Here is a 16653-nt window from a genome sequence, read left to right on the forward strand (position 1 = left end):
ACACATATTTAGGACATAAAAAACATTTTATTTATGTATATATTTATAATGTATAAAGGATAATTCTTTCCTTCCTGTATAAAGTGGATGGTCTCTGACTGGACAATACTAAATACTGCACATGCCCATCTCATGTCTTCATATTAGCAAAATATTGACATTAAAATCAGTAACATTATAATAGACATAATTTTTCTGTTTGTTTCAAAATTAAAAACAAATTTTCCTTAAATGGATTTTTATTTTTACCAAATCTTGCAAAATTACAAAACTTACTGTGTCATACATGTATTTATTAAAACTAGTATATGTAAATCATTAACTTATTTTGCTGATATCTGCATGTAGTGTAGTATGTTCCTTCATAGCTAGGTTATTAAGAGACCTACCTTTTACTGAAGAGTATTGGTGAAGAAGACTTTTTCATATTCTAGCCCATTAGTTAACATCAAACCTACAAATTTATATATGAAGGTTTCTTATGTAATGGTATTGAACAAAACATACACAGCAGAATAATCGGTTAATGTACAATATCTTAGATTCAAAACAGTAAATATGCAACTCCATGCTAATCAAGAAGGTTGATATCTTGACAAGAACAATTTAAGACAGATAAAAACCTCCTTTAAAATTATTGAAGTTCGGATGATTTTGGACTGTTAAAATTTCTAGATATTTGTGTAAATATGCCAACCTGTGCAGACAACATTGGTGTCTCAGTAACTGAAACTGTGATCCAGGCCTCATTATTATGAACTTTCAAGGATGAAACAGGAATGGGCTCCTCTGAGCTCAGCTGGTGAACTTGTACACAACCATCAGATGAGGAGGTGGTCAACATTTGGTGGTGCTACAGAGGAAGCAAAGCGGTCAAGTTAACAAAGGTATAGTCCACTCTGAACAAGCGTTCTGAATTTGCTTCATGATATGACGTTTGTTTTAGAATTCTACAAGAATTAATTTCTTCTTTACAGGAGATTTGCAGGATAGAAATAAACTTACCCATTGAAATATGCAGCTATATGATATTTTGATAAAAGTGAGTCATTTTTCTCTCGTACTATTTTTATATTATTTTCATCATTTTGTGCCCCAACAGTGTATGTAATTTGATACGTATCAATTTTTCAAGTAACGCAGATTTTGTGTTTCCATGCTGAGAAAAACAACTATGTGACTTCGTTGAAGAAGCAATGTGCCGATAATGAATTTATTAAAAAATAAAAACAAAATCTAAGTTGTTGTTATATCACAAAAAAGACATTTCAAATGTAACCATTGTTAAAACGTCTTATTTTTATTTTCAAGTTTATATTACTGTATGCATAACTTGTGACCAATCACATCTTTTTTGTACGTTGAAAATACAAAATATATCAACAAAGGTAAAATTTCTACATGTAAAACTTATCACTTTCTTCTACGTTGCAAACAGATCAACAATAGGAACATTTTACACTTGCTAGATCATGGTGTACATTTGAATTATTTCCATGGCATTGATGAATTCTTAAAAGGTGTAATACATTCTCAAAAAGAATATATTAACCATATAAATCATGTTTTTTTTATCAGTAATACACGCTGTTTATTGATTCCTGACATGTACACTAAGATATACCTGATCTGATTCAGATGAAACTTGGTAAGTTGGCATCTGGCACTGCATTTACTTAGAGGGTATTTCAAAGTGGAATCATCAGAAAAATACACATTTATGGTTGCAAATGAAAGTCACAACTCAATGTTAATATTCACATTAAGTGTAGTTTTTTGTTAAAATAAATTTGAAAATACGAAAAATAAAAACTTTTTACACCTTGTCTCAGGCATGCATTTGGAAACTCCTTCAAGAAAAAGTTTAATTCAATGCAAAAATTTGAAACACTCGGAATATAATTAATACATGTTCATGTAGTGTAGACTAATTAACTGAATGAGGATTATGACCTTACTTTCAATCTTCTTATTGAAGATATGGACATTTGAAATTCTTGAATCCAGCTATGACATTGATTCATTACTTAATGATATTTCAGAAAGCCAAAGAGCTTAAAAGCCTAAATAAAGGCTAAAATCAAATAGTACCTGAAACTTCTGATTCCTCTGACAACTGAACACAAAGGTTTCATTACAGTAACTTTTCATATGAGTGTACATGTTTTCCTAGGAACAATATAGTAGAAGTTATTGATAAACTTTTAACAAGTTAAAACTACAAAAAAGAATTAAAATAAACATTTAAAAATCAATGAAATCTTAAACAGCCCATTTTTATCAAAGAATTAAAACTACACAAATGACAGACATAATATATAGGTTTTTTTACTCTAAACCAAAAACACCCAGTGTAAGTGCATTGAGAGCATTCAAATTTTCAAAGGTAAATTGTTTTTGCTGCATTTTGACATTTGCATAAAATCATTAAGGAGTCAAGATTTGTTGCATTAATTACACAATCAAACACTAAACTCCAAAAGTCATACACTGTCAGGACCGTTCAGCAGAAAATGCTGACTCCTTCATGGCACCTGATCCTACCTCTAATTTTTGTAGAGGTCCATGTTTCCTCTGCTCCTGTTTTGCATTTTTTCTTTGGACTTTGGAACATTTTTTATTATCACCACATTTTATTTCTAAAATACAATTCATACTTTTAAAATTAAAACATAAAGGGTTTGGTTGCAAATGGTAAAAACATCTCTTACACTTCTACTCTAAAGCCACTCCCAAAAGCAAAGGTGATGATGAGTCTTTGTATCACAAAAACACACTTATGTTTTACGAACCCCATCACCAAGACTCAGTATGTCATTATTGATCTCACTTTATCTCACCTGATCTCCTCGATCTCGCACTCGGCCTCCTTGAGTGCCCTCTCCTGGATCTCTAACTCGATCATCTCTTCTATAGAGATGTCGTTTTTGTGATCCCCATCACCCAGACCCTATATTTTATTACAGATCTCACTATACCTCAACTGATCTTTTGATCTCATACTTGGCCTCCTTAGATTAACTTTCCTGGATCTCTTGATCATTTCTTCTATAGATTTGTCAATTTTGTGTTTTCCCATTACAAAGACTCAATATGTCATTACTGATTTTCCTATATCTCACCTGATCTCCTCGATCTCACGCTCGGCCTCCTTGAGTGCTCTCTCCTGGATCTCTAACTCCATCTTTTACTCTATAGACCTGTCGTTTTTGTGTTCTCCCATCACCCAGACCAACTCCCTGCCATTCTTGCCCAACAGGAAGTCCACGTTCTTTCTCCCTACTCAACAAATCAGACGCATTAATAACAAAGCTATGATGAAATAAATGGTAAAAATGACAAGAATAAAACATACATGAATCATATCCAGAATCATAGCCACCTCAAACAAATCCACAAAAAGACGCACAAATACACAGAGAACTTGGAAGATAGCTATCATCTGTACATGTTCCTTGAATTTTATCTATGACATGTAAATGGACTTTTAAGTGACTTGATTGTTTAGATCAATTACGGGGCCTGAAGTTGTCTCCCTTCAAATAAAGGAAGTTTGTATCTGCAATTGTTCAACAGTCCAAATCATGTTTAAAACAGCGCGGAAAAATAAATTAATCTTTAAGCAGTGCTGTGTCTAAAAATTAAAGCCATCATTTGGATCATATAAATCCGAGAGAACATTAAAGATTGTGGTAGCTCAATTTTCATTCAGGTTTAATGGTACCCCTTCACCGTCAATTTTAATGCAACAATCTTGTGAAATATAATCTTAATTATAGCTAAACTTGAAAATTTAGAAATAATGACCTTTATGAACCTTTAAAACATTATAAATCCTACAAAAAGGCTATGTCGACTGAAATGAAGTTATTGTAAGCTCCTAACCAAATTATGATATTTTTGCTTTATCAAATAGCTTCTCTTCCTTTATTACGTTTTACTTAATAATTAATTCTTATCAATACAGATATATATTTTCCTGAGTATCATTAGAGAGTTCATTAAGATAGATTGCTATGAGTTCTACAATCAGCCACTAATTACTTGCACATACACACTTAAAGCATTAATTATCTGTAAGACCATTGATGGTCTAAAATCAGGAAGTACTGACGTTAGTGAAATCAGTTTAATTAAATGAGAGTTACACTGTGACACTCAGACCAAGGTGTTAAAGTCGATACCTTGACCCCAGGGAACCGCTACATTAACCTGTAATTAGGGCAGGAAGCCATTAAAACAGACCACCCTCTCTGTTAGGGTGGAAAGTAATACTCTTAGTATATCATCAACATATCTCACAATTTCTACATTGAAATCTTTAGTATAGTATGATGACAAACTTGGAGCATTGGTTTGTACTGAAACAATTAAAATGGTACTTTCAGTAATTAACAACAGTATAACGACCTGGATAAGAGTACAACACATAGCATACAACCATTGTGTTACAGCATACCTTTCTTGGGTTTCCTTGGGATCCGGTCATCTTGATTCTTCTTCTCAAACTCGTTGTACCTCCGGACTTGTTCCTGGGTTAAAAGATAGGAAAACATTTGTCAGATTCAATCAACTCACATAATAAGCCATTAATTAGATCAGCATTTATCAATATTTATAAAAAGTTAACAGTTACATATAAACTATAAAATTAATTCAAGCAAAACTGGCATAAATATATTCTTTTACACTTGAACATTTTTAAATTTATAGTCTTGATATTTTGCAGAAATTCACTTTTCTACATGCTAACAAAGATTTGATTAAGTACATTTCTGAATGCATTTATTCAAATATCTGTATACATTATATTTAGAAATGTACCTGATTTAGCAGAAGCTGCTCTCTGCTAAAACCACTAATTAGTCTAATTTAATGAAATACAGAGCCAAATGTAATACATTTACGGTATATTGATTTCAATCGAACATAAAATGTAATACGTTTATGGTATATTAATTTCAATTGAACATAAAATGTTTAAGGGACATCGCCAACCTGCTGTTTACAGACAAACTATGGCCTTCTGTATGATATACATGTATAACTGCATGTGGTACAGACAATAATAAGGTTAATTATACTTTTATGTTAAATACTGAAATCTGATTGCGTCGGTTGACAATGGTTTTCTCGAGGTGTCAATTTCAACAGTTACCCTCCCAAACAGGCACTATTTATATACTGTTACCCGTTTTTTAGCGTGTTGCTAACGCTGAGGGTAATAGAACGGATTATCAGCTGCGTCTAATTCGTCCAAACCAATTAGAATTCAGTATTTAACATGAAAGTAAAAGTATAATAAAACAAATTGTTTCATGCACATACATTATGCTCGTACGGTTCCCCATAGAATTCACTTCATTTCTACATGTATATAAAAGCAGTAAAATTTTCTTTAAAATTAAGACATTCAATATAATAAAATAAATAGTGCCTGTTTGGGAAGACACAGTTGAAATTGACACCCCTCGAAAACCGTTGTCAACCGACGCGAAGCAGAGCTTGACAATGGTTTTCTCAGGGTGTCAATTTCAACAGTTACCCTCCCAAACAGGCACTATTTATATAATATCAAACACCTCCCATATCTTGACAAACAGTATGGCCTTCTGTATGATATACATGAATAACTCTACATGTATGTGATTTAGACAATATTAAGGTACATCACCCACCTCCCAAATCTTGACAAACATTATGGTGTTCTGTATGATGTACATGTATGACTAAATGTGGTATATACAATATTAAAGTACATCTCCCCACCTCCCGTATCTCGACAAACAGTTTGGCCTTCTGTATTATATACATGTATAACTGTATGTGTATATCTGTTTGTGGTACAGATTAAGGTACATCATCCACCTCCTAAATCTTGACAAACATTATGGCCTTCTGTATGATGTATATGTATAACTGTATGTGGTATACACAATATTAAGGTACATCATCCACCTTCCAAATCTTGACAAACATTATGGCCTTCTGTATAATTTACATATAGAACTGCATGTGTATATATCTGTTTGTGGTACAGATTAAGGTACATCACCCACCTCTCGTATTTTGACAAACAGTATGGCCTTCTGTTCGTCCGACAGCTCTGACAGGAGGTCAGGGTCGACAGTCATCGTCTGGAGAATCTGCTGTAACATGGTGGACTCGTACTGACCTGTAACCCACAAACCAAACATAATTAACAGTTTGTTTTAATGATGAATTTTCGTTAATTTGAAAGCATTACAATGAAATATTAACAGTACTTCTTAGAGTAAATAAAACACTGCATATCAAGAACAATATTTGCCAATAAAAAACACTTTCAAACTCATAATTAAATTTTATTCAATACTGTTGAATACATCTGGTTTAAAAACTTTTGACACATTAACACAATTCTTTTAAATGAAGAATTTTATTACTTTGATATCAATACAATGAAAATTTCACTACACATTTTACATTTTTACCAACACTTTACCACGTTTACAGACTTTCTCTCATATTACCTCTAGATCAAATAGAATCCAGGGTAAGTTAAAGGCAATAGATCTATTTTTATGTTTTCTCTGATTTAGAAATGCACAAGGAAATAGTATGTTGATAAATACTTTACTAGACTCAAGAACGTTTGAGTGTTCACAAACAACTTCCTCATAATAATCATTGGCCATACTTCAGTTGTAATGCTCTCTACCTGACGGTCGCTCCGTTAGATTAATGTTCATTGAGACTTTCAGAGTGTGAGAGACAACTTTACAAAGGACCTCAATTCTAAAATCACTGATATGTATTTTATGTTTAATGTCTCTTTCCTAAAACATTTCAAAATACATGTTTATCTACATACTTTAAATTACCTTCCACAGATGTCCGGTAATAAGTTATAATAAAGCTATTTCTCTGAATTAATTAATTCTAAGTTTCTAACTCTTTCTTCCTCTTCCTTAGATTATGGACTTAATTGGCCAACATTTAAATAAAAACAAATGAACCGCTGATTTAACGGTTTTATATCTTTTACATGATGTTGTATGTAATTTCAATTCTCTTGGTACAAGACAGATTCAATTGATTCACAGATGAACAGATTATGATGGTTTAAGATAGAGAGGGGTTTATATATAGATAGTGAATTCACTTCCGCTGGGAGTTGGATTATTACGATGACCTGACAATATCAAGGATGACTCCAGTCTGTCAGTCTGCTGTCATCCCGTTATCTTACCGCTGCCAAAACAAACTGATCACATGACTCACGCCAGTCAATCCCTCCCCCTACCGTATACACGGCATCCTGGTACCCCAAACATCTCACGCCTACCCCCCTCCAGTAAGTAATCAACACCAGATACCTGGGAGCAGAGTCAACACACAGTTTTTATCATATCACTACAGAGTTCCAATCACACTGAGAATCTACAAAATGTCTTGTAGAATTCCGCTGAATGGCAGTTTTTAATCTTGAATGCTAAGGATGTTTTGATCTGACTGGTTGATAAGAAATCAAAATACACAAATCTATATTTTTCTTTCTTCCAATAAAAATAAAAAATCTAGACAGGAGTTTTGATGAAAGAGAGAAACAATGGTTTAGTAAATCTCTGTATAACAAGGAATACAAAAACACAAACAACTTGTGTATATATCCTTTGTTTTAACAACATTGGGACATTAACTGTTTGCTGAATCACTGCTTCCCAGATGTTCCCTATTGCTTCTCCATAGATCTAATGTGTGTAATAACGTCTGTGTTGTAAGGTGGAGAATGACATTCAATGAACTGGTATCATTGTCTTGTTTATCAGTAAGTAGAATACTCCTTCCTCTGTATATTGTTACATCACAGTACATCATATCATACAACACTGGTATCAGCGACTAACTACCCACCACAAAATCATGAAAGTTAACTTAGGAACAGATGCATTATTTGACTACAACAAGTTTTGTAAAGACAGCCCCCCCCCCCCCGCAAAAAAAAATCATTGCTCAGTGCAAATGTAAATCAATAACACAAATAATTTTGTACAGTGTAGTTTTCTCTTCCATGAAATTCAATACAGTATAGCTGACATAGATATGTCAACAATTGGTAAGTTTTATCAACATGACCTCAATTTTAAATTGTTTAATGGGGACAAGAATATTTGCATGTTTGAATAAATTAAAGCAACTCAAACAATGTAAATGATCAGTGAAACTATTTATTATATAGGTCAATCAGTTACAGCCCTTAAGGTCAAATTCAACAAGTTTGTCCATTAGCTTGTAACAGTGTAATGACAATCTTCAAGTCATCCCATTCTGACAATGACATCAAAATGAAAGTAATTACACTCTCTGATTTCTCTCTTAATGCAGACAAGTGAAAGGTATAGTTTAAAATGTCCAATATCATTCCATTGCTTACCAAAGCATTAGTTGAGAGAGAGAGAGAGAGAGAGAGAGAGAGAGAGAGAGAGAGAGAGAGAGAGAGAGAGAGAGAGATTTTCACAACGAGATAATCGTACTCCAGTCAATCTAATATGCGTGTATTCGCATCACAGACATTAAGTAAATAGCAAAAACAACCAACAACTGAGAATTGCTAACCAACAGGCCGCAACAACCAAATATTTAGTCTCTTCTCTTATAACAGCTGTGTAACAAGGGGCAACACATTTTAATGCTCTACTTACGATTCGACCAACGCAATCAATGCCGTGCTGAAATGATATGGCGGAAACTAATGCATCATTCTTCCATAGTTAATATCTTCTACACTAAATATAAGTCCATAGCATCATGCTGTTTTGTGAAGTACAGCACCTTCGCTTTCTACTTCCACTTTACCAAAACTTCCTGTTGGTGGCGCTGCTAACCCGGAAAAAATATTTCACGATGTTATGGCGGGAAAAATGAATTTTCTCAAGGGAGATAATCATAAGTCATCATAATTCAATTCATAGACATATAACGTTATAATAGGACACAGACCACAATTATTTTTCCCTCTTATTCCTTTATAAAACAAAAATTCATATAAAAAATTCCACCGGCTCAAATCTATTCAAATTTGGCATAATGACAGACAAACATTAGTCCAACAACATTCCCAAAGGACAGGAAAATCAATTGAGAGGGAGCTGAGATATGGCCCCTACAATAACCCCTACCCTGCAATATCCACTTTCACTTCGGAATATTTGTAAACATTGGCCTCTTTACACCCTTACTATTGCGCCTTTAAAGATCGATTTTCCCAATTATTTTTAGCTAGTATTTTTTTTCAAACCTTCTTCTTTCCATCCATGCCCTAAAAGGCGCCAAATTCGCCCATTTAGCACCCCTGGGAATTTTTGGAAAAAAACATACATTTTTAGAATAGAACTACTTGATCAATGAGCACGGGGTAAAAATAGTGGTATGTGACCTATATGTCTATGTTCAATTTTAGCAATGGAAGATAAAAACATTAAATTATCATTTTATTTTCTTATTGATCACCGTAATACCAATATTCAAATTATCCTACCAGAAAGTATAGACCTATTATATTATTTTTTATGAATCTGATTTTAATTTAATTCCTTTGAGCTGCATTAAATATTATATTTTCTTTTTCAAGAACAAACACATTTTTATGTGACTGAAGGAAATTGAACAAAATAATTTTAAAAGTTCAGACTGCAAACTATACATATTAACCAAAAAAGACAAAGCATTAAAGTTTCTAATGAATTCTCAAATGTTGTAATTTAAGCATCTTAAAACATAGGAGAGAGTAGACGGAATAAAAAATGAGAAACAGAGGAAATCCAAGATTCTCTGTAAAACATGATACTAAAATCTAACCAGTATTTCCTCCCTTACTTTTTTCTTTATTTATAGAAATTTGAGTTACTACATGTAAAGCCACTGACAAATTAAGCCGTATCATCATTAATCTAATTTGTCTGCATATGACTGTACACAATATGTTTAAACCCACAGCCTACAAATGCATCATCAAGCAGTGATTGGCCTATGAAATGACACATTTAATAAAAGTAATGATTACATTGTTAAATTGAGGTTTATTCTATAACTTTGAAGTGAACTATGCTTTGATTAATCTGTGATTGATTTAAACTTCCTCTACAATGCATGGGTGGAGCACGTGGCTCAGTCAGGTCAGACGCGTTAGACCAGTAAAGAAAAGGTCACTGATTCAAATCCCTCTGTGGTCTCATGATGTCATGTGTTGTGCATATAGTCAAGGAATACTTGCTCTACATTTTCTAAGTCCACCCAGCTGAAATTGAGTACCAGTTTACGCTAGGAGTTTACTTGCAATGGACTGATGACCCATTCAGGGGGAGTCAATGACTCACATCCGCTTAGCACCACAGAAGCTGGAGATAAGCACCGGCCTAATCTGCCTTCATGCCATGGAGAATGATTTGACTTAACAACAGCAGCGCACGGACTCAGGTCAGACTTAGGGGAAAGGAGAAACTATATATGGCCAAGTCTGAAGACAGGGACTTTACACAGAGGTTGGCTATGGCCTGTGACCATCATACTTTGTTCAAAGTCACTGCACATCCTTTACCCCAAAACACTCTGTGGGTGAAGTATGACCCAGATTGGGCCAAGAGAAAAGAAACTATATGCTCTGTACTAGTGATATCGGACATCCAGATGGATGGAATGATGGATAGAAGGAATAATAGACTCATGACTATAAGGTACCTGTATATCGAGACCCTAATAATGGATAACACAGAGAGAGAGAGAGAGAGAGAGAGAGAGAGAGAGAGAGAGAGAACTATATCTAGTAAAGTCCTGTCTTTGGTGGTTGATATGAAGGTCAGAATAACTCTCCCTAAAACATGTCGCCACAGAGACACCAATTAAGAGACAACCTGCCCCCAATTCAGGACAACACCCACCGGTCAAGACGAACTTGACTCCAACATAAAGACCACTTGTCCCCTATGATATTCTTTTTAATTTTTTATGAATGTACTTTTGGCTTCCCCGAGAATAGAGTGCAAGGTTGTTTCAGCCTCATGTACTCAAGCCCACGCATCATTATTTTTTATTTTGTTGTACACTTCACAATAAATAATGGTATTGAAGCAAACACACCCTTCATGCCCCCCCCCCCCCCACCAATAAAATATGGTAAGTACCCAATATTTCATGCCAAAACACCGATTTTGTGGAACTAAATCATTTCATATACCTCAACTATGACATCAATCAGGTATATGGACTTTACTTTTGATATAAATAAATTGTATATGGTTTTAATTATCTTTCAGCCTTCTACACATGTTAACGTTCTAAATTCAATTTTCACTTGTTGGCAGAAAATTCTTTTAATATATCACAAATAATCATGTGGCTGACATACTCAGAGACTTCTACAATGTTTTAATTAAAGTTTCCACATGATCCCCAACATAGACAGAGGGGGGATAAAAGAAATATGTCATCTATTTAGTCTGTCCCTGAGACATTTAAAATCCATCACGTGACTTTCGGCAGGTAACCAGACCAGGAAGAGTAAATACCTAGAGCCGCCATGATAGAAGTTTAAGGTTAATCAGTTTGTACCTATCGGAATAATAGATATATTCTACTTTGAATGGATAAAAAATAGTGAAAATAACCATACATCTTTTTATTCAATTAGACCAAGTAAGTGTTTTGAAATTTATATTATAACTATGATACCAATTTTAACAATTACACTGTAAAAAAACATGCAAGGACAGGAAAAGGTCAAAGTATATATATCTACTAAAGATAAATATGAATGATACACACGGGCAGTTTTCTTTATAACAGAATAGGTATGTAGTCATAATATTAACAAACATTTAATTTCTTATAGGCATTTTAAAAAGCATTGGGAGTTTTAAGAGATAAATAATCATAAATATTTTATTTCAGGATCCATGAGTAAGTTACATCGGGTGCCTGACCATGCATCCTCGTCGCAGTGCCCAGGATGTGTTACGGTGTCGTCTCTGTGAGACCCCGGGACCCCCTATGTACTGTGATATTTGTCACATACATCTGTGTAAAGCCTGTGTTGGGGAACATCTCTCTGATGAATCCACAGAACACAAAGTGGTGCCATTTAAAAAGCGGGGATCTACTCCAAATTATCCTAAGTGTCCTAAACATTCCACAAAACAATGTGAACTTCACTGTGAACAATGTGACATTCCTATTTGCACACTCTGTATTTCTGGAGAACATTTAGGACATAAACCAGTCGACATTGTTAAACATAGTGAAAGCAAAAAAGAACTTTTACAGAGAGAAATGCAAGAATTAGAAAATTCCATTTCTCCTAAATATCAACAGATTGCCTCTAATATCCCAGTTCAGAAAGCTGCTCTGAATGAAAACAGCCAGAAATTGACATCAGCAATAGACAAACATGGAGAAGCCTTGCACAGAGAAATAGACACCATGATCCACAAACTGAAATCTGATCTCAATGAAATGGACACCAAACACCTGGCCGTCCTCAACAAACAGGAAGATGAAATCACACGCACCATTGATGAAATCACACAGATCATTGCTGAACTGAAGAAGTTAGTGGACTCCAATGATGTCAGTCTTGTCTCTGCCTACAAATCCAGGAATGCTGAATTCAGAAGATTGCCTCCTAAACTCACAGTGTCCTTACCAAGTTTTACCCCTCAGAAGATCAACAAAGAACAGCTTTATCAACAGTTTGGTTCTCTGTCAGCGTCATCTATCAAAATAGAAGAACAAGTCTACACCATGGATTCCCCCGGTGCTGAGTCCTCTCCCCCGGACAGACCGCTCATTGATGTACCACGGATCATCACGGAGATAAACACCGAGTATGGAGACTCTAATAGATTACGCAGTGTGTCCTGTCTGGGGGATGAAGAACTATGGACGTGTGGTGATGACAACAAGATGAGACTGTACAACCTAAAGGGAAAACTAGTGAAGTCAGTCCAAACCAAGTCAGGGAACGAACCACGAGACATAGCAGTGACAAGGAGTGGGGATCTAGTTTATACTGATAACTGGGATAGAACTGTGAACATAGTGAAGAATACACAGATACAGACAGTGATCAGACTACGGGGGTGGAAACCTCGCGGTGTCTGTAGTTCCTCCTCTGGTGACCTCCTGGTTGTCATGGTCAGTGATGATTATAAACAAACAAAAGTTGTGTGTTACTCTGGCTCCACAGAGAAGCAAAGTATTCAGTACGACGACAAAGGACAACCTCTCTATTCATCTGGTAGATACACTAAATACATCAGTGAGAACAGGAACCTAGATATCTGTGTGTCAGACTTTGGAGCCCGTGCAGTAGTGGTGGTCAATCAGGCCGGGAAACTCCGGTTTACCTACACTGGTCCTCCCTCTACTACCAAGGGATCATTCTATCCATACGGCATCACAACAGACAGCCAGGGTCGGATCCTGACAGCAGACCGTGACAACCACTGTATCCACATCCTGGATCAGGACGGACAGTTCCTCCGCTACATTGACAACTGTCATTTACAGAAACCACATGGTTTATGTGTGGACACCAGAGACAACCTCTTTGTGGGTGAGATGATCACAGGTAAAGTGAAGAAAATCCAGTATTACCTGTAAACAAACTGTGTGTATATCTACATACATAAACAAACTGTGTGTATATCTACATATATAAACAAACTGTGTGTATACCTACATATATAAACAAACTGTGTGTATTACCAACAAATATGTAAACTGTAGGTATGTTTCATTGATATGAACTATATATAAATACAGTATATATATTATATACAAACAAACCATGTGTATGTATCATGTGTCAACAAAGTGTGTGTATAAATAACAGAAAATGTACAGGTAAACAACATGGCTGTGTAAATTACAGGTGAACAATCTCTATAATCATATGATAATTTATACTTCATTGTATACCGATGGATGTAAACAAATGAATATGCTACAGTATATAGTAAACAGATTGTTAAATATTACATACAAATAAATTGTGATTATGAATTATGCTGATTTTTTTTAATTTTTAAAATAATAACTCAATGCATATTTATAATTCTTACTATGCAAATTTGTTTTAATAAATTATCTAAGAACCTGTTACTGCAGTTTCTTTGATTAAATATTGATGAATTTAATTACCTGATTACTTACTTGTATTTCATATGCAAACAGTCCTTCCAATTACATCCATAATGTTGTAGACACTTACACCGTCACAGCAATACCTGCATATGAAATATGTTAATTAAAAAGTATATACTGCCTCTATGGCACTTCAGAAGTAAGAATTAGGAAGACAATAGATATATCTCACCACAAACAAGAGGCCCAAGGGCCCTAAAGTTCACCTGAGTATGAGATAAAATCTGGTAAAGGATGCACCGAATGGCAGCTTAGTTTTAGTGATTAAGAAGATAATAGATTTGATATTATAAATTTTTAAAATCTTTGATTTTATTCAATGGCTGGAGAAGGGAGAATTATGACCAACATGAGTAGGTTGACTTATTTTAATTGTCATGAGGCAGGTTAATGTTCTTTTATTTCCAGCATGTAAATCATAAATTATTTAAATATAAATATGTATTTAAAAAAGAAAGATACAGAACCACTCAACCAAAGGTTATAAATTTTACTATTAAGGTGAAATATCTTTATCTCATCTAAATCACCTACCGGTACTCAGTTTTATTTTGTCCTCCCACCTGTACACTAAAAAAATCCTGAAAATGTTTAAAATTAATGAGTACTAATGCACGAAGGACGACTGCATGACAATGAACGAAAACGCATCGCAATACATGTAGGTCACCCAAGTCACTCAGGTGACCTAATAAGGAAGGTTACTTATAATGCTTTTTATAATGATAATTATTCTGATTTTGTAGAAATACAAACCTCCACATGGTCACGTTGGTTAGAATTATAACTTCTCTCTGCCCCTCACAGGAAACCATCAAAATGCAGCGGCGTATCGAAAGTTCTCACCCGGGCCTACAATATTCACTCTTGTTTTAATACATTGTTAGGGTTTAATACATTTTTGTACATGTATGATAACTAGCCTGTTTGTGTTGTATTTATATATAGTTTATCTCCTTATTATACTGTAAAATTCATTTATTTTACAATTTATACAGATTAAAATTAAGTAAACTATTAATAACAATTGAAGCATTTCCATTGCATTGATGGATGCTCAAAAGGTGAGGTACATTCTTGAGAATATTATTGATCAAACTTGTTTAAACAGTTATAAATCTATATAAATGAATATACACAGTTGTCCATGTTCCTGATACCTACACAAAGGTTTACCTGATCTGTTTTGTTTGAAACTTGGTAGGTTGGCACTTGTCCCTGTACTTAATGTATCTGTAGATTTCTTGTAGAAATGATAACCTTTAGAATAAAGAGTTTCAGACTTACAAAATTTATTCAGTCATGTTAAAATGTTATATTTGTTATTGAATTTTTTTATTTATAATAAACATGGTGATTACAGTAGTTTTCACATCCCTGCCTCACATTGTAAACAAATAGCCCATTGAAATATTCGGAGCATATAAATATTTTTTAAACTTTTTGCATTATTTAATTGTTTTGACTCTTACCACTATTATCAGTTTTTCATTCCACTCCTTCATGTTTTCTGAAAAATGTGATATATTAACGTGTTATACTTTAAAGAATTTTTTTTACCAATTCTTTGAGGAAAAATGGGAAAATGTTACAAAACTTAGAACATCAATACTCTATAGTAAAGCTGCATTTAGTTTGTTTACTGTATTCAGTAAGAATATATTTGGCATTGATAGCCTATTTACCACAGGAATAGGTTTCAAAACAATAAATCTTCACATCCATAATATTCGTCTGTTTTACTTTTACAAAAGTTGTATCTCGATTCCGATCGTTTTTCTGTGACGCTAAACTGCTACGAGAGACACAGCATATTAATGACATTCATTAAAAGGTTTCAATAATAAAGATTAAAATGCTTGTAATAGATAACACATCTCAGTATTTTAATACACATAAGTTCTAGCAAGATGTGATGGCACTTGGTCAAGGTCTTCCCCCCAGTTGTTTATTTTATTAAAGTTTATTTTATAAATGTTTTTTCTGATTCCTGGTGGTTATTTAAAACGAACATTATAAAAATATATTGGTGATTTATTTTTATGAAGAACTGAAACCTATCGATTTATCAAATAAACCTTTATCATGTAACATAAATAAAAATGAAACATCTCAAAAAATCAACGTAATCAAGCAGGCCGACTTGGATTTTTTTTCGCGTAAGAACTACAACACCAAAACTTCAAAATTTAACATTGTGTAATATACACCAACCCTAGTGTACCTGCAAATACCCAGGAAAGTCTACCATCTGTTTTTATTTAGGGTCCTCTTAAAATATGGGTACATATACGATAGGAATATACATGTATAGGAAGTTGCAATTTTCTGCACTTCAAATAAAAAAAATGCTACAAAACATAGACGTCGAAAGCAAATTGAAAGTGGGGGGGGGGGCGGTTAGAGATCCAAAATCTTGACAAGACAACCCCCCCCCCCAAAAAAAAAAAACCACAGTTTCCACCTATCCTC

The 16653-nt window shown here is 34.1% G+C and overlaps 1 protein-coding gene and 1 pseudogene across 2 annotated transcripts; one reads left to right on the plus strand and one right to left on the minus strand.

Moving 5' to 3' along the window:
• Positions 1-389: 389 nt before the first annotated feature.
• On the minus strand, positions 390-8900 carry LOC128164561 (SH2 domain-containing protein 4A-like; annotated as a pseudogene).
• Positions 8901-11538: 2638 nt separating this feature from the next.
• LOC128164553 (tripartite motif-containing protein 3-like) lies at positions 11539-13750 on the plus strand. 2 transcript variants are annotated; one of them, XM_052828467.1, is made up of 2 exons: positions 11539-11673; positions 11929-13750. In XM_052828467.1, the coding sequence occupies exon 2, from the start codon at positions 11962-11964 to the stop codon at positions 13636-13638; it is 1677 nt and encodes a 558-aa protein (XP_052684427.1). In that variant the 5' UTR covers positions 11539-11673; positions 11929-11961; the 3' UTR covers positions 13639-13750. The 2 variants fall into 2 exon arrangements, with proteins under 2 accessions (XP_052684427.1, XP_052684428.1); XM_052828468.1 differs by having other exon boundaries at positions 11550-11573.
• The last annotated feature ends 2903 nt before the right edge of the window (positions 13751-16653 follow it).

The sequence above is a fragment of the Crassostrea angulata genome, chromosome 10, assembly GCF_025612915.1.
Source record: "Crassostrea angulata isolate pt1a10 chromosome 10, ASM2561291v2, whole genome shotgun sequence".
In the NCBI taxonomy this organism is placed as follows: domain Eukaryota; kingdom Metazoa; phylum Mollusca; class Bivalvia; order Ostreida; family Ostreidae; genus Magallana; species Magallana angulata.

Bases quoted from the DNA above. Each gene is read 5' to 3' on its own strand.
- LOC128164553 (XM_052828467.1), top strand. From the start codon at position 11,962: ATGCATCCTCGTCGCAGTGCCCAGGATGTGTTACGGTGTCGTCTCTGT.